The sequence below is a fragment of the Callithrix jacchus genome, chromosome 18, assembly GCF_049354715.1.
Source record: "Callithrix jacchus isolate 240 chromosome 18, calJac240_pri, whole genome shotgun sequence".
Classification (NCBI taxonomy): domain Eukaryota; kingdom Metazoa; phylum Chordata; class Mammalia; order Primates; family Cebidae; genus Callithrix; species Callithrix jacchus.
Window position 1 is genome coordinate 31415168 of NC_133519.1, and position 25381 is coordinate 31440548.

General features: G+C 40.3%; 1 protein-coding gene across 3 annotated transcripts; it reads right to left on the reverse strand.

Annotated features, from left to right (window-relative positions):
• FMO2 (flavin containing dimethylaniline monoxygenase 2) lies at positions 1–24945 on the reverse strand. Of its 3 annotated transcripts, none has more exons than XM_002760374.6 (9): positions 24886–24945; positions 24399–24536; positions 16705–16893; positions 13112–13274; positions 10539–10681; positions 5640–5839; positions 3755–4110; positions 1627–1699; positions 1–621 (listed from the first exon to the last, which is right to left on the reverse strand). In XM_002760374.6, the coding sequence occupies exons 2-9, from the start codon at positions 24528–24530 to the stop codon at positions 270–272; spliced, it is 1608 nt and encodes a 535-aa protein (XP_002760420.4). In that variant the 5' UTR covers positions 24531–24536; positions 24886–24945; the 3' UTR covers positions 1–269. The 3 variants fall into 3 exon arrangements, with proteins under 3 accessions (XP_002760420.4, XP_078211460.1, XP_078211461.1); XM_078355334.1 differs by having other exon boundaries at positions 158–621; positions 10131–10681; XM_078355335.1 differs by lacking the exon at positions 10539–10681 and having other exon boundaries at positions 158–621.
• Positions 24946–25381: the final 436 nt, after the last annotated feature.

A 25381-nucleotide genomic window follows, 5' to 3' on the forward strand; every position in this document is an offset into this window, starting at 1 on the left:
TATTTACATGAGACGGTATTATTTTATTTTATTTTTTGGTGACTCTGATGAACTGAGGGAAACGTGGAATGGCAAAGAAATTTCATGACATAATTTTGGTTTTGTACATAGACATATTTCTGCTAATTCTCTACAATTCCCCCTCTCACTTGTTCTACCTAACTCTAAAATTTATAATTAGAAGATGAATTTAATATTTTTTTCTTTTAGTCTTTTTTTTTTAAGAGGTAGTGACTGACAAGATAATAAATCCCAAAGCGTTATGCTGACTAGGACCAATGAAGTTGGCAAAAAAAGGCCACCACAACAGCAAGAAGGCCCAGGATTTTCAAAAGAATGGAAGCTGGGAAATTAGATGAATTCTTGAGGGACCGAGTCTTCAGCGGCTTCAGTATCCTTTGTTTCTGGGTGAAAATAGCACTCCTGGCTCCTTCCCATTGCCCAGGCCCAACCAGGCGATACTGATAGGAGTTGCAGGGCCCAAAATAGAGTCTCACAGCCAGTTTAGGATCTTTGAACAAGAGAGAGCAGAAATCTGGCTTTGCACCTATCTCTGAGGCGAGCTCATCCAAGTAGTCAACGTAATTAGTCTGCAACGTCTGGCTCTGGCTTTTTCCAAACCTGAGTGAAGAAAGTAAAAAGGGAATATTCACAAAATGTTCTAAGTTATCTAGAATATTAGGCATTCGAAACTGCTAAAGGAATAAAGGAATGAGTGAATACATGAATAAGTTTTGAATGAATCTCTGGTGGGAAGTATGAGTTTATTGCACCAGAAGGCGCATATCTCAGATTGAGAATAGGCCCTCAAATAAAGAGCCATGGATTCTTGGACACTCTAGAACTGTGACAAGATTAATAACCATTATTTGGCATTTTTTTAAGCAGTGGCAAATCTCCAGGCAAGAATGTAGGCGTTAGGATGGCTGTAGGGATTCATGAGGTAATGCATATGAAAGCATAGCTTGGTGTCTTGCTCAGAGGAGAGGCTTAATATTTGCTTGTTAAATTACTAAAGTACCTGGCAGTCTGGATGGCATATAGTAGATACTCAATAAATGTTAGGTAAATTTGAATTTGAACATGAGATAATTTCTTACCCTGATGTAAGCCCCAAATCAACTTTCCAAGAGTGCTCAATCACTGTTGAACCCCATTGCACCTCATCGCAAAGTACAAATTCTTGAACCTTCACACCAACCCCTTCCTAATTTATTTTGATGGGGATTCTCTGGCTAACTTTTCATAGATACTCAGGCTACTATCACCACCACTGTGTCATCCCATTCCCTCTCTAATCACAGAGTGTAGGTGGCTTGAGAAGTTATGGAATCTGACATGGCCATCATATAAAACTGAAATGAAATTAAGCCAAGGAGAAATGCTCTTATTTGGTACAATTCTTATCTTTAAGTATTTGGTTCTTAACCTAGAATGTATAAGAATCACCTAGGAAGAAGATAAAAATGCAAATTTTTAGCCTCCACATATAATTTCTGATTTAATCATCTGGGCTATAGCTCAGAAATGTGCATTTTATCAGGCAGCTAGGTGGTTCTTGTAAGTAGTTAGATCACTATACTTCGAGAAACACTGCTCCATGTAAAGAATTTAAAAAAATCTTACAGGTCAATTCTTTTTTCATTCCTTTTGATCATGTCCATCACCATAGTTCTCTCTGAGGGCAGGCTACACAAGCCTAAGGAATAAAAGGTTGGTTTGAATAGTAAGTTTGAGTCAATATGATTACTTTATCTTGTTGATTCTTAAGATTAAACTCTGGCCATTGAACCCTGTCATGCCAGTCAGGGCTTCTGTGCTGTTGAACGTCAGGGGGTGCCACTCCCATAGCACTCTATGTGACACTGTCCAGGGAGCACAGTCTACAGTGGGACTACGAGATGGAGAGGGCCAAGAGAAGAGGCTGGAAAAGGGAAGTGTGTCTGGGAGCTTGGCAGCCATGTCTGGTGGTTTGGGCTCTATCCTCAAGGTGGCAGGAGGCTGTGGAGGAGTTTTCTGCATGAGATGAGAAGACCAGACTTAATGGTTTGGAACGATCTGTCTGGCCGCTGAATTTAGGAAAATGGACTCCAGGGATGCAAGACCAAACTTGGGGAGACCAGTAAAGAGGCTGTTGACATAAACCTGCTGTGAGATGAGAGTAGGGCAGTAGAGATAGAGAAAGATAGATGCAAGAGTTATTAGTGTGTGCTCATGACTCCGTTGCCTGCCCACAAGTGTCCTCTGAGCTTTGGATGTGTTGAAATGTAGTCAAGTCCCCTTACTTAGAGTCATCAGATATCTCATATTTAAGTAGTCTAAACCTGAGCTCCTCACTGAAGCCCTCTTGTCCAGACTTGCATCATCTTCTGCACACCCCCTCTTTATTCACAGCACCATTGTCCACCCAGTTTCCAGTGCCAGAGATCTGTAAGTCCTCCTTGCTTCCTCTCGCTTTCTCTGACTTTCCCAGATTGAACCAATCATGACATCCTGCTGATTTTTCCTTAATGATTTCTCATATTTATGGCTTCCTTTCCACTTTGTATCTCTGCCCTGGCCCAATATGCATCATATTTTAGCATAGGTAAATGTAGCCTTCTCTTTCATCCTTGAGGCTATAGTGTTTCCCCATTTTCAACTCTGTATTCCACACTACTGCTGAAACAATCTATCTAAAGTGTAAATCTGCTAATGCCTATTTTTTGCTTCATTAGTGTTCCTGGCTGAAGAGTTTTCTAAAATCAGATTCCAGGTTCTCCAGCCAGTCTTACCCTCAGGGTCCCTAAGGATTCATCAGATGATTTTCATGTGTAGCCATATTTGGGAAGAATTGATCTATATTTTATAATGTAAGTGCCATAGCATGTCTTAAGAATTCCTGTATCCCGTCTCCTTCTTCTCCAAGAGTAATCTCTCATCAATCTTTGTCTCATAGGTCATGCTCTAGGAATGTAAAATAGCATGTGCCTTTCCGTATGCATCATTGCCTCTATGCTTTTGCTCAGGCAGTCCCCTTTTCTGCCCCTGAGAAAATGCAGTTATCTAGGAAGTTTTCCCTTATCATGTGCCCTCCCCTTGTTCTACTGTGATAAGTGCCCTTTCTCTCCTTCCCTGAGCACTCCGTATATCACTCAATCAAAGCATCTGTCATATTATGTTGAAATGATCTGTTTAAATTTCTCTCTGTCCCACCAGTTCCCAGCACAGGGCTAGGTATTGAGTAAACTTTTTCTAAACATAATTGAACCCTGGAAGCAGGGAAATAACAGCCTTCTGAGGAGTATGAAGTGCTATATAGACACTCAGAAAGAAACTTTTCAATAATTTTATAACTTGTAGTCATTTGTGAGGTTGAGCTGCTCAGGTATTAGGAGTTAAATTGATTTGCACATATGCTGAGGAATTTTTAAACACAGCATAGGTAAAACCAGGATACATAGATGTTTTTCTTAAACTAATCTCTCATGATTCAAAGAAAATTTAATATGTACTTAGCTTTATACTAGTTGAAATTCTCTTGTCTGTCTAATATTTTAAAGGGATGATTGCAGATATTTATTATTACTAAATTCCTGTATTTGTTATTCTTTGAATTCTCCATTAACTTTTTAGAATGTTAATCTTGTGGGAGCAGCCAAGGTTGTCAAATGTTTTCTTGACAACCTTCTTATCTCAGGTAACCTTCTGATCACTATTGAACAAACTTCGCCAGATCTGAAACCCTTAGGCAGTCACCTGCCCACATACTTACCTTTGAAAACGCGTGTCACCCAACGAGCTTGAAGTTCAGCAGTTGGGAAAATGGAACCTAGGGGCTGGATGAGACCAATGCATGCAAGGGTTGACTTCTCCAGGTGAGGGGGGAATATGTATTTATACAGTGAGACCATATTATTTTCTGCTTTAACAAGTGAATCTTCAAGGAAGGGAAAAGAGAAAGTATATCCCGTTGCAAAAACAATGACATCAATATTCTCCTCCACTGTTCCATCCTCAAAGATGGCAGAAGTTTCTGTGAGCTCTTTCACTGTAGATTTCACCTTGATGGCTCCATAGAGTAGACGACTTGGGAGATCATCATTTAGTACAGGTTCCTTCATAACATATCTGAGGCATACAGAAGAAAAACATTCAGAAGGATCATTTGCTGAGGAATCTTGAACCCTCTTGATATTTTTGTGTTATGGCTCTGAACATAAAAGGTCTTTTAAAATATCTGTAAAACTCTAACTTAATTGGTTGTCTGTGCCAATCCTTATTTTCTGACTTAAATGTCACAAATATCTCCCTTCAACAAATAAGGGAAAACATGGAGGCAATGTGAGTGAAAGAGATTTTAAAGATGGAAGCATCTCCAAGGGTTGAGACAAAATGCCTGTGCCAATGGTGAATCCCAGAGTATTATGGTGGTTATTATACCATTTCTGTTTCTGACCTTTTTCATGCTATCTAGCTTTTATTATTTTGCTGTTTTATTTAACCCCTATTAGATCATAAGTAAGAAAAAATTTGCTAAATTTCTGCTAGTTATGAAATCTTTGAAGGGATCAATGTGAAAATTAATGTACAAAATTAGGTTTGGTGATATTTGTCAATCCCAAATGTCCATGGAGTCCCTGTTAGGAAGAGCATGGATATTGATGCAGAGTCCACTTACAGATATATATTTTTAGATTTGAGAATATTTTCTTTTTTTTTTTTTTTAATAAAGCACATGGCACTTATGTCAGATCTTAGAATATGGTAGTTACATGGCAGGCATTTGTTAAAAGATTCTAAAGCTCTTTTGTTTTTTAAGGGACGAAGCCTGTAACAACTAAAGCAAAAGAAGCATTCATAACATTTGCTTGTGCTTATATCACTGACATATAACTTTGACGTCAACAGAGATTTCTTTTAGCAAAGAAAAAGGAATGTGTTTTCAAAGGTTGCCCAAGGGAAGAACCTTCATGGTATAGGGCTAGCAAAGCATAAATTATTAGATGGAGAATTACATGTTTCCCTCTGCACCCCTCTGAAAGGCAGGTCATAGTCTCTTGAAGCAGTTTTCTCCAATGTTAGATAACTCTGGGCATTAGAAAGTTTTTCCCCAGTTTTGCCTTCTGGAGCAGCTTATAACAGTTCTGCTTCATCTTCTTAAGTAATTTTTTTTTTTTTTTTTTTTTTGAGACGGAGTTTTGCTCTTGTTACCCAGGCTGGAGTGCAATGGCGCGATCTCGGCTCAGCGCAACCTCCGCCTCCTGGGTTCAGGCAATTCTCCTGCCTCAGCCTCCTGAGTAGCTGGGATTACAGGCACACGCCACTATGCCCAGCTAACTTTTTGTATTTTTAGTAGAGATGGGGTTTCACCATGTTGACCAGGATGGTCTCGATCTCTTGACCTCGTGATCCACCCGCCTCGGCCTCCCAAAGTGCTGGGATTACAGGCATGAGCCACCGCGCCCGGCCCTTCTTAAGTAATTTTTAAAGGTATACAGAACAAATTTGGAATCCAAACTCCAGGACCCATAAGGTACTCATACTGTTGGGTTGTAGTTTGAACTACTGTATTAGCTATTTGGATCTTTGTTAAGGGAGGCACCTTCAGACAACCTTGCTCACCAAGTATGCCATTAAAAAAAGCAAAATAACTCTACTTGTTTTGAGGCTCAAGGCCGTAATTTTCATGGTTGAACCACCGATTCATCTGTTGTTCTATCATCCATTTTACAATTGTTCGTGGCAGTACGTTGCGGAGCATTGAGCGAAACCGCGTGTGGAACACCGAGTCCCAAGGATAGCCATCTTCAGAGATACGGCTCATGACCCAGGTGCCATGCCTGGTGCTGATAAAAACCTGGAAAGCAAAAATAAATGCAGTTTAAATTAGGGCATTGTCCCATTTAGGAGGAATCTACTGTGAAGGTAATGTGTCACATATGTAGCCCCAGAATTTACAGAGGTTCTGTTTTTTTTTTGAGACGGAGTTTTGCTCTTGTCACCCAGGCTGGAGTGCAATGGCGCGATCTTGGCTCACCTCCGCCTCCTGGGTTCAGGCAATTCTCCTGCCTCAGCCTCCTGAGTAGCCGGCATTACAGGCATGTGCCACCATGTCCAGCTAATTTTTTGTATTTTCAGTAGAGACGGGGTTTCACCATGTTAACCAGGATAGTCTCGATCTCTTGACCTCGTGATCCACCCGCCTCGGCCTCACAAAAGAGGTTCTGTTTTAAAGGTGATTGACCTCAAACGTAAAGTAGCTCCTGAATAGGGGTCCCCATGGCATTTGCACTGATAGAGGAAGACTGCAACAAAGTCTTGAGAACTTCGTGGAGATATGAGAAAGTCTTTGGGCTCATTCTGATGATAAGATCCACAAGTCTTTCCCGTGTTTACAGTTGTGATTTGCTCCTTAAGAGAATGTTCCTTCCTCCCTCCTCTCATGTTTTCCATCCACCTGTTTCTTCTATAGTGCAGGTAGAATGATAATCCTTAGAAATGTATGATTGTAGCCTAGTGGACTACACAAGTATAAATGTTTGCATCTGAATATACCTGGATGGAGAATAACAAGGAAAATAATCTTCCTTCCATACTTAAAAGACCTTTATTATTTGTGTGTGTGTGTGTGTGTGTGTGTGTGTGTGTGAGAGAGAGAGAGAGAGAGAGAGAGAGAGAGAGAGAGAGAGAGAGAGAGAGAGAGGGTTTTGCTCTGTCACTCAGGCTGGACTGTAGTTGTGCAGTAATGGCTCATTGCAGTCTCGACCTCCAAGGTTCAAGTGATCCTCCCACCTCAGCCTCAGACAGGTACCACCACATGTGGCTAATTTAAACAATATTTTTGCAGAGACAGGGTCCCACTATGTTGCCCAGGTCGGTCTCCAATTTCTGGGCTTAAGCAATCCTCCCACCTCAGCCTTCCAAAGTGCTGGGATTACAGGCATGAGCCACAGAGCCTGTTATGTATTTTAAAAGTTGAAAACTCTGAACTTATACTGTGATTCTCTGTCTCTTAAAGCGTACATCTGAATCCCCTTTCAGAGGTATTGTTTACCTTGTTTACTAAGATTTCCCTTGTTTCCAAAATGTACATTTAATCTCTTTTCAAATATGTATTTTGCTGTGCTTACTGTTACTCCCTCATTGTCCAAATGCGTATTTGAACTGCTTCTTAAATTTTTACATACCATCCGGTGAGTTTTTGTTTAAGGCTGTACTTAATAAGCGCCTAAGATTCACCTGTAAGGAAACCAATTCACTTAAAAGATTTGAATACAGACTGATTGGGTTTGAATACCAATCCCACTACTCTGGGGGGAATTATTTCAAGCTATGTGGCCATGGGTGAATTATTTCAATCGCTCTGTGCCTCAGTTTCTCTTTCTGTAATGGGGGGGTATTAACAGTACCTATCTCATGGCATTCTTGTCTAGATTAAATGAGGTGGTACATATAAAGTACTTTAAATATTGCCTGGCAAGTGATAAGTACTTCTAGCTGTTAGTTTGTAAACTTAGGCTGGAAGAGAGGGGTTTCACACAGTGCCTCATATCTGGAGTGAACCAGAATTTGGAGACAAATTTTGTGAGACAAAAGTTTTAGCTTGTGAAGTAGCACCTACACCAAGCATTCCTGTATTGCTGGTCTGTGTGTGGTATATACCTGTTTTGAATTTCTCTTGCTGTTGCTTTTAGGCTGACTTGGCAATATTTTGATTAGATATTAGATACTAAAATATTTCCATTAGTGTCTCTTTCCGTTACTTACTGTCCCCACCTCTTCCTCAGGAAGAAACCATGTTTCAAATGAAATGCTCTGCCTGTTTAACTTTCTTTCTGTTGTGACCGTCCCTATTGCAGGGGTGTGTAACCTGCCTATTCACGCTAGGTACAACGGTGAGAGAAACATGAGGATTTGGGTTCAGGCTGCTTTCTCTGAGACATATGCTTTAGGTCAAAGGCCAGAGGTTTGTTTTTTGGTCAGAAGTATGTAAATGACTGATATGGTTTGCTTTTGTGTCCCCACCCACATCTCACCTGAATTGTAATAATCCCCCCACGTGTCAAGAGCAGGACCAGGTGGAGACAATTCAATCACAGGTGAGGTTTCCACCATGCTGTTCTCGTAATAGTAAGTTCTCGCGAGGTCTGATGGATTTCAGACTGAACCCCTTCAGTCTGAAGGGGTTTCTCCTTCGCTCTCATTCCCTCTCCTGCCACCCTCGTAAGGAGGTGTCTTCTACCACAATTGTTAGTTTCCTGAGGCTTCCCCAGCCATGCCAAACTGTGAGTCAATTAATCCTCTTTTCTTTATAAATTACCCAGTCCTGGGTATTTCTTTATAGCAGCGTGAGAATGGACTAATACAATATGCAGCACCAGCCAATATGCTCTCAAGTGGTGCTTCTGGACTGTGGTAAAGGGTACTGTATCTTTATGAAGGTGAATTTCGTTTGACAGTGCAGTGCACGCTCAGAATTTTGGTGAGTTCAGGTTGTAATTTCAAGTTTTCCAGACGTACCTAGTTCAATTTCTAGCATATATATCTCCTGTAAAGCCTTTGGTAAGTCTTTCCACAGAAGGCTTGATAGTACCTTACTCTGTGTAAAAGGTTTTTATCATAGTTATAGATTTATGTTGTTACTCTAATAAATATTGAAGAGATTAGTGCAGGTGAATGATTATAATCCTTGGAAATGTATGATTATAATATTAAATTTAGGAGGAATCTACTATGTAGGTGTTGTATCACATACATACCCCCAGAATTTACTAAGGCTCTGTTTTAGAGATGACTGACCTCAAAGTGAAGTACCTCCTAGAAACGGGGCACCTGGTGGCATTTACACTAATGGAGGAAGACTGCAACAAAGTCTTTTGCACTTGGTGCAAAATATTGTTTAAGGAGCTATAAGGCATGCAAATACAGACAAGATAGTTTCTTAATATTGAATCTGACACTGTAAGGCTTTCTGTAGGACAAGACCTATACAGGGAACTGGTTCTTGCAATCTAAGATTTGACATCTTTGGAATGAAGAGATCTAAGTTCTAAGTCAATATCACTGGTCTGACAACATGTAGGAGTCTAGGACGGATCTTCACTTGGCTGACTACCACATCAGCTCCTCACATATTGCTCCACTACATACTGTTCCTAAGGCTTTGCAGGAGTTCCCAGCATGAACACCTGGTGCTGAGACAGAGTCTTGCTAGAGCTGGTACTCTCACTTTCTGGCTCTGCTCTGCTCCAAGCTTTCACAGTTCCTGCCTCCTCACTTGTTCTTCACATTGAGGTGATAAATGAAAAGGTTTATTTTCACAAAAAGTGAAGACTTATTGGGTCTAATAAATCTTTCTGTTCTGCTCTGTTCTTAGGCTGGCACTGACTGACTGATAGATGACTATGATGGGGCCCATTAACCTGCTGGGCAAGTGTCATGTTTGCTTGTCACTTTGCTACTGGATGTCTAGAGTCCTGAAAGGGTAAGACTTGGGATGGAAAAGATTTGCTGGTTGTGCACATGGCCCTGGTAAGTCCTGGGTGGCCAGAGATACCAGGCTGAAAGAGCTAGTGTAAGAGTGACTGGGTATCTGTTTCAGACCTTGTTGAGGGGAGGGATGTTTTGGGAGAGGACCTTTAGCCATTTTCCCTTCTTAGCCTAGGTCTGTCCTTGCAGACGGAGTTTATTTTTTGTTATTCCTGACCGCCACTGTCAGCAGCAGCATCGTGTAATGTTTGACTCTTTGGCAGCTCAGCTGGTGTGATTCCTGAGCAGGTGCAAGATGACCGTGGTTAGAAGGCCTCAGGAAGCACCTAAATATCTGTGATTTTAGTTGGGAGACCTACTATCTATTTAATCTTTCTTTTCATAATATTTGGGTAACTGAGGATTCTCTTTATTTCAAATATAATTCAAATATGCACTAAATTTCTAAAAGCCACCCTCCAGAAAATGAACAGATTAACTTCTCATTAGGCACTCAGGTAGAAACCAGGCCTCTTAGCTGGGTGGAGTGGTGGTGGTGCATGCCTGTAATCCTAGCACTTTGGGAGGCTGAGGCAGGGAGATTGCTTGAGTTTAAGAGTTTGAAACCAGCCTGGGCAACATGGTGAGACCCCATTGCTACAAAAAAACACAAAAATTACCTGGGTGTGGTATGGCATGTGCCTGTAGTCCCAGCTACTCAGGAGGCTGAGATGAGAGGATCACTGGAATCCAGGAGGTCAAGGCTGTAGTAAGCTGTGTTCACACCAATGTACTCAGTAACAAAGGCCGCTTGTGTGGAAAATCATCTGGTCAAAACTTCCCACTTTAAAAATGAGGGAACCATCACCCAGAGAAGTGAAATGAATTACTCTAGGATACAGAGCTGATTAGTGACAGAGGTAGGAGGTAAACTGGTTTCTTGACTTCGGGATTTTCTATGATGCCACAATGGGTCACCAACCAACTAGTTAATGAGGATTGGAGCTGTGATTATGTGGCTGGGGTTCTCCAGTATGGCACTCCCACGGTCTCCCCTCCAGGTACATGATAAGCAGAGAGCATCGCACCTGAGCAGCCTTCTTACTCAGCTCAACAGCAATATCTGAGCCTGAGTTTCCCATTCCAATCACCAGGATGCGGTTCCCTTCAAATCCGTCTGGATGTTTGTATTGGCGGCTATGGAAATATTGGCCTTTGAATCTCTCAATACCTTCGGGGGAAAAGGAGAGGTCTGTGAGCTCCAGAGCAACTATGTCAAGCTAATTTCACTAAAATTTCATTGCCAGCTTTTCCTTTCTGGAGTCGATTTGTTTTGCCTCTTCTCCTCTATAGGAGTAAAGCACTCGTTGGGGGCCTGTAATCCCAGCACTTTGGGAGGCCTAGGTGGGTTCATTGAGCCCAGGAGTTTGAGACCAGCCTGAGCAGCAGAGAGAAACCCTGTATTTTTTGTACAAAAAAATACAAAAATTACCTGGGCACGGTGGCACATGCCTGTGGTCTCAGCTACTTAGGTGGCTGAGCTTGGGAGGTAAAGAATGCAGTGAGCCCTGACTGTGTCACTACATTCTAGTCTGGGTGACAGAGTAAGACTCTGTCTCCACACCAAAAAAAAAAAAACAAAAACAAAAAACAGGACCAAAGGGGTTGATTTTAATTTCAGAGGCTGCAGCTTGTAGCTTTTATCTATCAGAGACAAACAAATGGTGATGAATACAGCAGGACAAAATACTGGCTTCTGGCTACCCATTATACTATATTAGACTATATAATAACACTGTAACATCCATATTAGGCTGGGCGTGGTGGCTCACGCCTATAATCCCAGCACGTTGGTAGGCTGAGGCAGGTGGGTCAACTGAGGTCAGGAGTTTGAAACCAGCCTGGCCAACATGATGAAACTCTGTATCTACTAAAAGTACAAAAATTAGCCAGGGCTGGTGGTGCACTTTTAATCCCAGCTACTTGGGAGACTGAGGCAGGAGAATCGCTTGAACCCGGGAGACAGAGGTTGTGGAGGCTGCAGTGAGCTGAGATTTTGTCATTGCACTCCAGCCTGGGTGACAGATTCTGTTTCAAAAAAAAAATCACTTATCAGATACTCTTAAATATTTCTTAAGCACATTATGAAGTACTATTATTGTAATTGTGTAATAGAATACTATTAAGCAATCTTATTTTCCAAAAGTAAACGAAAACTAGGACTAAAAACCAGGCACATAGGAGTTGGTTTCCGTGTTGTAGTAAGTGATTTCCTGGTGGTTAATCACAGACAAGCTTCTCTGTGTCCTTTTCTAGTTACTACTTTTACACTTCCCGAAAACACATGACTTTATAAAGTATTTGCCATTGATGGGGGTTGCTTGAAAAAATCTTTAGATTATTGGTTCTCAAAGTGTGGTCACATGGCCAGCAGCATCTGCATCTCCTGGTGTTAGAAATGCACATTTTCAGCCTCATGCAGACCTACTGTCTTAGTTTGTCTTCTATTGCTTTTAACAAAATATCTGAAACTGAATGTTTTTTAGGGGAAGGAAGTCATTTTGGTGCACAGTTGTGGCAGCTGAGAAGTCAAGGTTGAGGGGTTGTATCTACTGAGAGCCTTCTTGCTGGTGTGGACTCTCCGAAGAGTCCCAGGACAGCACACGGTATGGCATGGTGAGGGAGGCAATCATGCTAACATGTTAACTCAGGTCTCTATCCTTTTCTTATAAAGCCACCAATTCCACTCCTGTGATAACTCAGTAATCCAACTCATTAATCCACAAATAGGTTAATCCGTTCATGAGGGCAGAGCCCTTATGACTCAGTCACCTCTTAAAGGTCCCACCTCTTCATTACTGCCTCATTGGAGATTAATCTCAATATGAGTTTTGGACAGGACATTCAAGCCATAGCACCTATTGAATGAGAAATAAGGAGGGTGGGGCCTAGCAATCTGTGCTTGGAAGAGCCCTCCAGGTGATTCTATTTGGGAACAGTTGCTTTAGATGAGCTGATCTCAGTCCTAACTATATATTAAAATCACTTGAGCAAACTTTCATTGACCTAACCCTACTCCATGGTGTTTGAAGGCATCAGGGCTTTAGAAGCTCCCAGGTGATTCTAATGTGAGGCCTGGACTATGAACCACTACATTAGATATTTTCCTGAGGGCTTTGGAAGGAAGTGTGTTCTCTGAGGAAAGACTTGGGTGGACCAGAACAGGTGGATGCAGGGTTCTATTCCTGCACTTCTCTCTCCATCACTAACTCACAGAAGCATTTCTTTCTAGGAGCTCTCTCCTTGTCTGTGAGCATGGACCTTTAGAAAAGGCTCATTGTTTGGCAGGATAGAAAAAGGCCAACGCAGGTACATGGCTACAAGGGCCTCTCCAACAGAGAACCAGTTTGATGCGAATTCTCTAAAATTCTGCCGAGCACATAGTGACTTCCAAGGAAATTAGCTCTGAAATCTATGTGTGATGAAACTCGGATCAATAGAAACAAAGATGGTGTTTGGTGTCTGTCATCTTTCTAGCTCTATCTCAATCTTCTTGAGCCCAGTTGTGCCCAGTTGCAGCAATGAATCCTGTCTGTCAATTCAAACTAGATATAAAGTACCTGGAAACCTCCAAAAAGCTGGGAATCCCAGTGGGTCTCACCTGGAAATGACTTCAGCGGGATATGAGGTAGAATGTGGTGGCCACTGCAAACCATAACTGCATCAAAGACAGCACTCTGCTCCTTGCCGTTGCTCTGAGTGACAACCTTCCATTGGCCAGAGGATGAGAAATCTGGACATTTTCTCACACTAAGAACAGTTGTCTTGAAGAAACACAGAGAAGACATCATTGAGAATTACTCCAGGATAACACAGGCCAAGTGTGTTCTTCTCATTGGCGCTTCGTGCAAGGGGCCCAACTCAGCAGTGGGACCAGTCTGCTAAGGGTGTTGAATACTGAATAAGGACTTGAGAGAGAAAAGAAAAACAAGTTCTTGTGAAAGCTGTCAGAATCCAGATGGAGTTACTAATGTTAAGAAACCCGAAAAACAGAAGTGGGAAAGGAAAGAAAGAGAGGGTTCTCATGGTATGTGGCTGATAACAAAAAAGGCTACCAAAACCATCAACTTGCACAAAGACCATCATAATCTTACATAAAAACGACTTCTACAGGAACATCTGCCCAGTAACTGACCAGTCTCGGACTGGCATCATCTTTGTTACTGCTTTTTATATTATTTAAATAATTATTTCAAAACAATTATGTAATTGTATTTTTTCTGTTTTAAAAACCTTTGCTTCCTTTAACTCCCTGACTACACACATAGTTTACCATGGCATGCACATTCTAGTTACAATGCTCTATTACCAAATATCTTGTAAAGAGCCTCTCTCTGTTATTTAGGTTGATAGTATGAACAAGGAAACGAACCAATAATTCAATTGATCATGAAATTAGCATATGTCAGGAATCTTTTGTGTAGCCACCTCTGTGTGGACTTTGTATGAGAGAGGATATTTCATATAAAGCACTTTGCAGAGTGCCTGACATATGGTTGACATTCCACCGAATGTTAGTTTTTAATGTTTATTCTTTTTAAAACAGATTATATCATGTGAGCAGGGCAGTTCATGATCTCATTTGAATAAAATAATTTATTGGCTCATTGATTTTTTTTAATGTAGCTCAGTAGAGATCTGTTAATTTCTAAAATTGTACATAAATGCTGGATTAAGAAACAATGTCGAGTGGAAGCGAAGTTTATAATGTAGAAGAATGGCATGCTTCTCCTTTGTGAGTATTTTAGTCTTTTATGTATTTTATATTTTCAGATATTTTTCAAAATGCTGGGTTGGGAATTTTTAAAGCTGTGTTATTTTAAAAATGTGTATGGAATATTAGTAGAAATCTTGTGGGAGGACTTTAAATATCTGGGCAATTTTAAGCTGAGAGAAAAGATTTCACATTGTAGTTCACAGTGATATATTAACTGAATCGCTGTAGATTCCTGCTATTCAAAATGTGATTTGAGGACCTGGATCTTCAGTATCATCTGGGAGCTTGTCAGAAATGCAGAATTTCAGACCGTACCCCATATCTATTGAAATCAGAACCTACATTTTTAACAAGATCTCCAGGTGATTTACCTGTGCATTAAAGTTTGGGAAGACTGATGTAGATTACATTGACAATCATAAATAACAGGGCTTGTTACAGTTTGCCTCCTTCTCGAGTTGAACCCTAATATCTATGACTTACACAAACTAAGAGACCAGTAAACAGAAATGAGTCTTCCCAACCCCTCTTCACTCTCCAAGAAACAAGTAATACAATAACCAAGAGAAATGACTCCATTGCAGCTCTAACATGATCTTTAAAAGAGTGGAATATGAGTTGTATATCATAAGAGGGCAATATATTTGTTAAGTAGATTGATAGCTAAGTGCACAAAATTACAGAATCATTTGGTATAAAGAATCTTATTCACAAGTTAGTTATACTAGGAATTGGGGAAAAACTACATTTGGTAGAACTGCACATCTTAATGGCATTTGTAAATACAAATTTTCATCAAAATTTACCATTATGAGTTAATATTATATAAGCCTAGTATTAGAATTACTAAGACAATGAGGTGTATTAAAAATAAGCCTCTCTGGCCGGGCGCGGTGGCTCATGCCTGTGACCCCAGCACTTTGGGAGGCCGAGGCGGGTGGATCACGAGGTCAAGAGATGGAGACCATCCTGGTCGGCATGGTGAAACCCCATCTCTACTGAAAATGCAAAGGGTTAGCTGGGCATGGCGGCATGTGCCTGTAGTCCCAGCTGCTCGGGGGGCTGAGGCAGGAGAATTGCCTGAACCCGAGAGGCGGAGGTTGCGGTGAGCCAAGATCGCGCCATTGCACTCTGGCCTGGGTAACAAGAGCGAAACGCCGTCTCAAAAAAAAAAAAAAAAAAAAAAATAATAATAATAAAAAAGTAAGCCTCACTAACAGTTACTTATCCAGAAGCATTATTTAGTTATTTTGAGTCAGGGTCTCCCACTGTTGCCTAGGCTGAAGTGCAGTGGCACAATCACCAGTTACTACAGTCTTGACCTCCCAGGCTCAAGTGATCCTCCCTCCTCAGCCTGTTGAGTAGCTGAGACCACAGGTGTGTGTCAACATGCCTGGATAATCTTTTAAATAAATGTTGTAGAGACAGATTTTCACTGTATTGCCCAAGTTGGTCTCAAACTCCTGGTTTCAAGTGATCCTCCTGCCTCAGTCTCCCAAAGTGCTGGGATTACAAACGTGAACCACCACACCTGGCCTAGAAATGGGATTTATATTTTATTTTCTAAGCACATTAACTATTTCTCAAAGTATAGACTATTGATGAAAATTCAACATGCTTAATGAAATTGTTGTTGTTTGTTGCTATTTGTTTTTGAGGAAGCACAGGAAAAGGTAATTCCAAGTTGTATTTCAAAATGATCTGCCATCTTGAGGTTGCTAGAGATTGCATTCAGAAAAAAATTGTAAGAAAAATACTTTCCACAGCCTTCTCGTATGAACAGAGAGCACGGAGTTTATTTAGTCATGTCTAAGAAATCTCATTTCTATGGAGAAGAAAACAAAATGGCAATTTAATTTTGATATATGCCCTTTCAAGGACAGGCGTATTTAATGGTAACAGATATTAATTTAAATGAAGTTTTGGGGCTGAGTGCTGTGGCTCACGCCTGTAATCCCAGCACTTTGAGAGGCCGAGGTGGGTGGATCACTTGAGGTCAGGAGTTCTAGACCAGCCTGGCCAAAATGGTGAAACCCTGTCTCTACCAAAAGTACAAAAATGAACGAGGCATGGTAGTATGTGCCTGTAGTCCCAGCTACTCAGGAGGCTGGGGAGGGAGGAGAATTGCTTGAACCTAGGAGGCAGAGGTTGCAGTGAGCCAAGATCATGCCACCGCACTCCAGCCTTGGCAATAGAGTGAGACTCTGTCTCGGAAAAGAAAGAAAGAGTTTGGCATCAATATCATTATTCAAACCTTTAATTTTAACAGATGATTTTTCTCTTCAGTTAATTTAAATAATCTATAATATCAAGGGTAATAATACTACTTTTTGGGTTTTATATCCGCCTTTTATATTTCAACAAACACTTAGAATGGGATACTTTATTCATAATTGCTTTCATTATTAGAATAACTTACCTATTTAAATATGAGCTAAACTAATGTAGAAGAACCCAATTCCCCAAAAATACAATACCTGGAACTGAATATATTTTAACAGATCAAATTTTTTGGCAAACATCCTGAAATATTCCAGAAGTTTAGAATTATGCAGGAAGTTTGGAAAATCTTCAGGCATTGGAAAGTCACTGAAACAGGACATTTCTTTGCTGGTGTTGGTAATAACAGATTGATAGATACTTGCTCGGCCATCTTCCACATTCTCCTAAAGGATCAAATAAAATAATTAGTGATAATTACACATTCAAAAAATTTTTTTTGGTTTTCTACTCGTCCTACAACGAACCCTTGGGTGATTCGATTGTCTTTTGTTGTGTGGTGTGACGACATTTAGGTGATGAGTGTAGTCTACGTGTTCCATCATTCTGTGGTGATACCTGTTTGTTGCCTGTTTGTGATGCTCACTGCAAGGGTTGGGGAGATATTGGCAATAGTGAGGGTGGGGGCAGGGACAATTATTTTGGCACATAGCAAAATACTAGCATCCTAGGTCTCTACCTATTTAATGCCAGAATTTGTGACAACTGGCTTGCTTCCTTAATTCCCTTTGTGGAGGCTGCACACACCCTCTACCTCTTTAGAAACCAATAAACCTTGGGACACTGGGCAGAGAACACAATAGAGAATTTCAGTATTATAAAATGAGTACTTTTGGAGGAAGGAGTTTGCACATTTTGATTTGAATCCCTTTACACGAATCAACCTTTGTCAAGTGATAAAGGTTAGTAACACTGATATGATTAAATCTTAAACTTGCCTCGGCCTCCTGAGTAGCTGGGACTACAGGCATACACCACCATGCCTGGTTCATTTTTGTATTTTTGGTAGAGATGGGGTTTCACCATTTTGGCCAGGCTGGTCTCTAACTCTTGACCTCAAGCTATCCACCTCCCTTGGCCTCCCAATGTGCTGAGATCATAGGCATGAGGCACTGTGCTGGCCCCTCTATTTTTCTAGTCATTCATTTCGTTTACCCATGACTACTATAGTACATTTTCCTTGAGTAGTGTGTTTATGCTGGTCTAGAATCAATATTTTTTTTTTTTGAGATGGGGTCTCACTGCAGTTGCCCAAGCTGGAGTGCAAGGGCATAATCTCAGCTCACTGCAGTCTCAGCCTCCTGGGCTCAGGTATGTACCACCAAACCCTGCTATTTTTTTTTTTATTGTTAGTAGGGATGGGGTTTTGCCATGCTGCCCAGGCTGGTCTTGAACTTCTGAACTCAAGCAATTGGTTTGCCTTGGCCTCCCAAAGTGCTGAGATTACAGGCATGAGTCACTGTGCCTGGCCAGAATCAAGGTTTAAATGGTAACTTTGTTATAATTTCAAGTGGCTTGGTAAAAGCTAATCAGGTTAAGGTATGCTAGCTTTTTAGGTAGGTAGAATTTAGTATGGTGTTATTGCTAACTATACATATTAAGATCCAAAGAGAGGGTTGCACTAGAATACAAAAGGGTTTCTGTATTATACACAAGGATATAATGATCTGAACTCCGGATAAACAAATGATGGTACAGTATTTTCATTTTCAAACATGGGCTTCAAATTGCATAATACTGAAGTCAGACTGATGTGTAAGCTATTTCTGGATGTTTCAGCATAACTGAATGTAATGTCACTGGCAAGACAACGAATTCCTTAATCAAGTTTTCAAAATGGGAAATATTTTATGGAGCAAAAAAATACTATTTTTTTTTTTCTCAAGAGCAGATTTTTTTTTTTTTTGAGACAGGGTCTTACTCTGTGGCCCAGGCTGGAATGCAGTGGCATGATTATGTCCCATGCCTCATGGCAGGGTCAACTTCCTGAGCTCAAGTGATCTTCCCACCTCAACCTCCCAAGTAGCTGGGACTACAGGTGTGTGTCACTAGACCTAGCTAATTTTTTGTATTTTTTTGTAGAGATGAGGTCTTACCATGTTGCCCAGGCAGGTCTAAAACTTCTAAGCTCAAGGATCCACCCACCTCGACCCCCCAAAGTGCTGGGATTACTGGCATGAGCCACTGCACCCGGCCCCAAGACCAAATAATTTTATGAGTAGTATAGAGTAGAAATAAATAGGAGGGTTCTGGAGTCAGACTGACTGGGCTGATGTCCTAATTCTGCCACCTTTAATGTCTTTGTGACCATAAGCAAGTTACATAGATCAGCTTCCTCATTTTCCTCTGTAAAGTGGGGCTCGTTAATAACTTAAACATGAACCAATTGTATCAAGGCTTTAATGAGCATGAATAAAGTACTTAGCAGAATGCCTGGCTCAAAATACATGCTTAAGAATATTTATCTCTTTTCTGTTATTATCAGCCACTAGAGTTAAATTTATTAAGCCAGCCGTAGTTTTGAATCAGTTAAACTAAGACTGTTATACTACAGCCAAAAATGTTAGTTTTTAAAAGACCCAACAATTTGGCTTTAAAATGTGGTTGGCTCCTTTGTCAGGTCAATTTTAAGGGAATTTTGAGTGATGAGAAGAACTGATGTCTGAGGCCCTACAGTAATCTTAGGGCCAGGGCAAAACTTGCCTTTGGGGGTTTTGTTGTTGCTGTTTAGAATCATTATTATTATACTTTAATTTCTAGGGTACACATGCAGATCATGTAGGACAGTGGTGGTTTGCTGCATTCATAGCCCTGTCATCCACATTAGGTATTTCTCATAATGCTATCCCCACAACCCCCCACCCCCTGATATTCTTCTCCTAGTCCCCCAACCACAGGAGGGGAATATGTGATGTTCCCCTCCCTGTGTTCGTGTGTTCTCACTGTTCAACAGCCTTTGGGAGATTTTACTTCTGTAGTTTGTCAGCAAACAATAGTGACCTCACAGTTCTTTTTCTGAACATGAAGTGATAATCTTTTATTGCTGGGTTAATTGGTAAGTAGCAGCTAAAAAAAAAAAATCCTTGTCTTTATATGTGCTTCTTTCTACATTTAGTTTGCTGAAGTAGATGTCCATGTATTTATGATCTTTTGATCATAGGCTGAATTAAAGTTTATGTTTGACTTCATGACAATAAAAGGATTGAAAAAACTAAACTAAGTTTAAAGAAGAGTAAAAGGGTAATATTTAATCTACTCAAGGAAGCAAATTTATAAAGAAGAAACAGATTCACTTATAAATGTAAATTATAAAAACTTATAGATTAAACTTCTCCTTTGTGAAACATCATTATATTGACCCCTACCAATCAATATTTTGCTTTCATTGGTAGTTACTATAAGCAGTTGGAAATAATAAAATTGCCTTGCTTTAAAAATATTTTGTGATTTTATAATTTTAGTCTTTCAGATGGACCTTATATCTATCTGCTCCATTACTTGAATTGAATATGATTGGAACTCTTCTTACTTCCTTGTCCTACAATTAGAGGCAAAACTGCAATTCCCAAATGACAGTCAGTGGGCCAGCTGTGTTAGGAGAAGGGCCCAGATGTGTGGTGGTACAAGTTTGTAATCCCAACTACTCAGGAGACTGAGATAGGATAATCACTTGAAACTGGGGGTGGAGGTTGCAGTGAGTCAAGATCGCACCACTGCCCTCCAGCCTGGGTGACAGAGCAACATTCCATCTAAAAAAAAAAAAGAAGGGCCCAGATTTCTATTTTTAAAGTGTTTCCTAGCTGCTTCTGCACAATGAACTTTGCGAACCACATCTCTGTTAGAATATTGCTATCTTCTGTCATCTTTCCATTAGGCTGGTGTCTCCTTTAATCACTGGCCTTGATCAGTGATAGACCTCCCTAATTAAGCTCCCTGGCTCAGGTATGTTCCATCTTTGCTGCTGCTTTCAGGGTACAGGGTATACATTTATTGGCAATATGTTTGGAATATTGGATCTTGGGGGGAGCCACATTTTAAGAGAGAAAGTGATATTTCAGATTGAACTTAAAGGAAGAAAACCAAGATAGAGATATGTCTAGTGAGTATTACATGAAAATTAACTAAAATAACTAAACATATATACCTGGAAAAGGAGGAGATCCAGATAGTAAAAGAAAACAAAAACAAAAAAACGTACATGGTAACTCCCTTGTGAATACAGGGTATTAGGAACAATAAAAGAAGCAGAGAAGTTCAGTGGCTGAAAGAAGATCATGCCTTCCTCTATCAATACTTCAGCAAGCTTATTAAGTGTGAGAGCAGTGAAATTGTAAACTTTCATTTTTTTCCCCCTACCACCTATGTTCCCCTGGCAAATTATTTATCTGAAACCTATTTCTTCTTAATATGTAAATAAAGATAATAATAATATATACTTTCCAGCAGTTTTTTAAGAAAAGTGAGGTGATGATTGCCAAGTGCTTCCCATTGCTGGAAACAGCCAAACATACATGCTAATTACCTAGCTGGCCCACGGTCCATATGTGCCACTAGGGGGTGCTGGAGAGTTTGGGAGAATTCTGTATTGTCTAGATTGGGCATAGGATAAGAGTATTTATTAACTTGTCACCACCAAATGTGTTACATAATCTCAGAAGGGTTTGTGTAAATATAACAATAAATAACCCATTTTAAAAATTGCTTCTGGATGGTAGAGTTGTGAAGAGGCAAAGTTTCCCAGGGAAGAGCAGGGACTCCCAGCATCCTTCTTGGAAACTCCTAGCCACGTGGAAATCAAGACCCTCACATAGCCCTAGTGCAGGCAGCCTGTGAAATTTTTCTGCTTTTATGTTTCACTCTGCAGGGAGATTCTTTGGACTCTTTGACTCTGCTGAGTGGAGACAGTAGTTTACATTCTTCCACTGAATATATTTTTAAGAAAAATTTGAAATGTGATAGATACTGTTACAAGTTCCACAGTTATATAGTTAACATTTAATATTCAATAAAGCCTAATTAATCAGGTTTTAATCCAATTTTTCTAGCGAATAGGAAGGTATTTCTAATCTGAAATTTTAGATACTAGCAATAGGATAGTTGGAGAAATATTTTGCTGCAGAAAATACCTTCGTAGAATTAATCAAATCATATTGTTGACAGACTAGTCAAACCGACTCTCATCTCTTTTGCTATCTGTGGGATGTGAGTATGCAAGGATTTGGGATACTGGTGGAAGGAGGTTGTGGAGCCAATCTCCTGCAAATACCAGGGAACAACTGTAATTTTTTTTTTTTTTTTTTTTTTGAGACAGAGTTTTGCTCTTGTTACCCAGGCTGGAGTGCAATGGCGCCATCTCGGCTCACTGCAACCTCCGCCTCCTGGGTTCAGGCAATTCTCCTGCCTCAGCCTCCTGAGTAGCTGGGATCACAGGCACAAGCCACCATGCCCAGCTAATTTTTTGTGTTTTTAGTAGAGACAGGGTTTCACCATGTTGACCAGGATGGTCTTATCTCTTGACCTTGTGATCCACCTGCCTCGGCCTCCCAAAGTGCTGGGATTACAGGCATGAGCCACAGCGCCTGGCCCGGGAACAACTGTAATTTCTACATTTCTTCTTAGGTTAAGAATCTATCTGGGGGCAAAACAAAACAAAAAACAAACATGAAAACCCCAACTGAAATCTACATGTGAACCTAGAGTGGACAAAAATATCTTTGGTTAAGACAGGAATGACCACCATATTATATGGCCATCCCAGGAAAAGCTAAAATGATGTTAATCACCAGATTTTAATAAGAAATGAATGTGATTTAAGCTGTTTTCCTTTTTGCAAGGCCACCTGTCTTACAGAAAGATCAATTTCTTCCTTCTCTATTATTAACTCTGAGTGTGTTGATAGTTGAATGATCAGATTTTTAAATTAGGTGTTTGTGTGAAAATTACCAAACTTGTCTTATCATAGGATTCATTTGAGATGTTTATTAAAAACCCCCAGAAGAGTGAGTCAGTTGGTGTGGGTTGGGGCCCATGAATCAGCATTGTGTGTGTGCGGGGGGGTGGGGGGCAGGTTTGTTTAACCAAAGGAATCAATATCTTTAAAAACCTCTCCATGGCTGGGCATGGTAGCCTGGGTGACAGAGCAAGACCTTGTCTCAAAAAAATTTAAAAGGAAAGAAAGTAAAACCCTCCAGGTGTGGTTTATGGTGATATGTACTTGAGAAACTTAATGTTAAATGATAAAAAAGATCCCCATTGGCGTGAGATTCAATTTGAAATGCCAAAGCACAGGTCCTGGATCACCATGCCATCCTCCTAACTAGTCAGCCTGCAGTGAGAGCCCTTTGCATGGTCTCTGCTGTTATGAGTTTGCCTTTTGCTCCCATCTGGAATATTCTCATGTGTTTTAGTATCTCAGTTAGAGATATCTGATAAATAATTCCAAAGTCATTGCTTTTGGGTTCTAAACTTAAACTTTTGTAAGTTAGGGCATGGTTATAAGTCAGGGCTCCTCTGTTTAGAAGTCATAGAGGCCCCGGTTTGAATGCCAGTTCCTCCAGTTGTGTGGCCCTGGCCATCTCACTTAACTCCCTTTCAGTTTGCACATCTATAAAATATATGGTTATTGTTAGCAGCTAACATTTATTGAACTCTGTTTTGAGTCTGGAACTTATCTATTGTTCTTTATGTAAATTGTCTCCCTTAGTATTCAAAATAGCACTATGAGATAATCACATTTTCCTATTAATATATCTATTTATAACTGAGTAAACTGAAACACAGGATGTAAATAACTTGCTCAAGATCTCACCGTTAGAAGGTGGTAAGCTACTACCTATTCAGAGGTTGTGGGAAGGAATAATTATAAATCCTTATAGCTGTCCATCTATGCAAGTTTCTAATTTTTATACAAATTGTGAAGGACAGTGATATGGTTTGGCTCTGTGTCCCCAACCAAATCTCATCTTGAACTGTAATTCCCACAATCCCCACATCATGGGAAGGACCTGGTGGGAGGTAATTGAATCAAGGGGGGAGTTACCCTCAAGCTGTTCTCCTGATAGTAAGTGAGTTCCCATGAGATCTGATGGTTTTAAAAGTGGCTTTTCCCCCTTTGCTCAGCATTGCTCTTTTTCCCCTTTGCTCAGTCCCTCTCCTGCTGCCATGATTGTAAGTTTCCTGAGTCCTCCCCAGCCCATGTGGAACTGTGAGTCAATTAAACCTCTTTCCTTTGTAAATTACCTAGTCTCAGTGTTTCTTCATAGCAACATGAGGACGGATGAATATGGACAACTAGCATTATCAATATTTGATTTCATTAATAAAATGAATTTAATTAAACATATTTTACAAAGAGTTTACAGCAGTTACACTAGAATGTCATTGATAAAGTTTACTAAACAAACATGGTTCATTTGTCAGAGAAAAAATAGTAATGATAAGAGGAGGGTCTCTAAAGAAGCATTTAGGCCGGGCACGGTGGCTCAAGCCTGTAATCCCGGCACTTTGGGAGGCTGAGGCAGGTGGATCACAAGGTCAAGAGATCGAGACCATCCTGGTCAACATGGTGAAACCCCGTCTCTACTAAAAATACAAAAAATTAGCTGGGCACGGTGGCACGTGCCTGTAATCCCAGAAGTATGGGCTATAAGACAATTGCTGAATCCAGAAGAAGAGATTTTTTACATGCCTGAGTTGGCTACCTGAGTTGGGTTAGTATTGACCTGGGGAGGGATGTTAGCCTATGACTTTAGTTCCCACATGGCCACATCAATAAATAGAAATAAATTTCATCAAAATTGTTTAATAAACTTCTCAATATGGCCCACTAGTAACTATGATTCACCCTGAAATAACAACACAACTATTCAAGACCCAAGAAAATCTCACTTACTTTGAACCTCCACACTCCTCCAATATCTTCAGTTCTCTCAAAGCAAGTGGGCTCAAGTCCCTCATCCACACAGCACTTCAGAGAAATCAGGCCACTGACCCCAGCTCCAATCACAGCTACCTTCTTTGCCATCAGCTCCTGTCAAGGAGTTGATCAATAGACGTTACTTAACTGGGACAACTGGTAAGAGAATCCTTATGATTTGGTTAGGTAATTGGCTTTAAACATTGTCACAGTGGTAATTTAATAAGCAGCACTATTGAATAAAGTACCAGTCAAAAATCCTGCTATTTTCTTGCCTCTGTAAAAAGCTGAGTTGTCTTATGGACTTTGTTGCAAACCTTGCTTACATCTTGCTTTAACATATAAAAGCGACCCATTCAATAAAGCCAAACTATGCAGTAACATACTATGGATGTGAGCCAAATTTCCAGTTAGAGTTCTGAGCTTTTCCTTTTCAGTTTATTTCCCCAGCGATCATCCTTACCTTTGTTTTTGCCTTTTGGCACCGTCTCTTTTACAGACTAGTTTTCTCCCTGGGTTGTGTGCTGGGAGGCAGTTGGAAGTGTTTTTAAGAGTTGGAGGTGGCTGTGAGAAATGGGAGGAGCTCCCTACTCCTCCAGCATTCTTCCAGCTGAAACTCTTTCTTAGCTAGGAGTTCTAGAATTAGGCAAGAGGCATATGCTCTAAGGTCAACAGTAGTGATGCAGTGTCTTTATAGTAACAGCATATACTCTTAGATGTGTAGCAACATATACTCTCACACATTAAAAATCCTTTTTATAATGATGTATAAATATTAATTCACAAATGAACAAATAAGGATAAATAGCAAGAAGGTTAAGATTACTCCCAATCTCACCACCCAGAGATAACTGCTTTTGACATTTTGGTATATCCTTCTACCTATTTATAGATACACCCAAAAGTGGAATAGCAGTCTAATTTCCAATTTGATTTTTTAACTTTGTAGTATATCAATA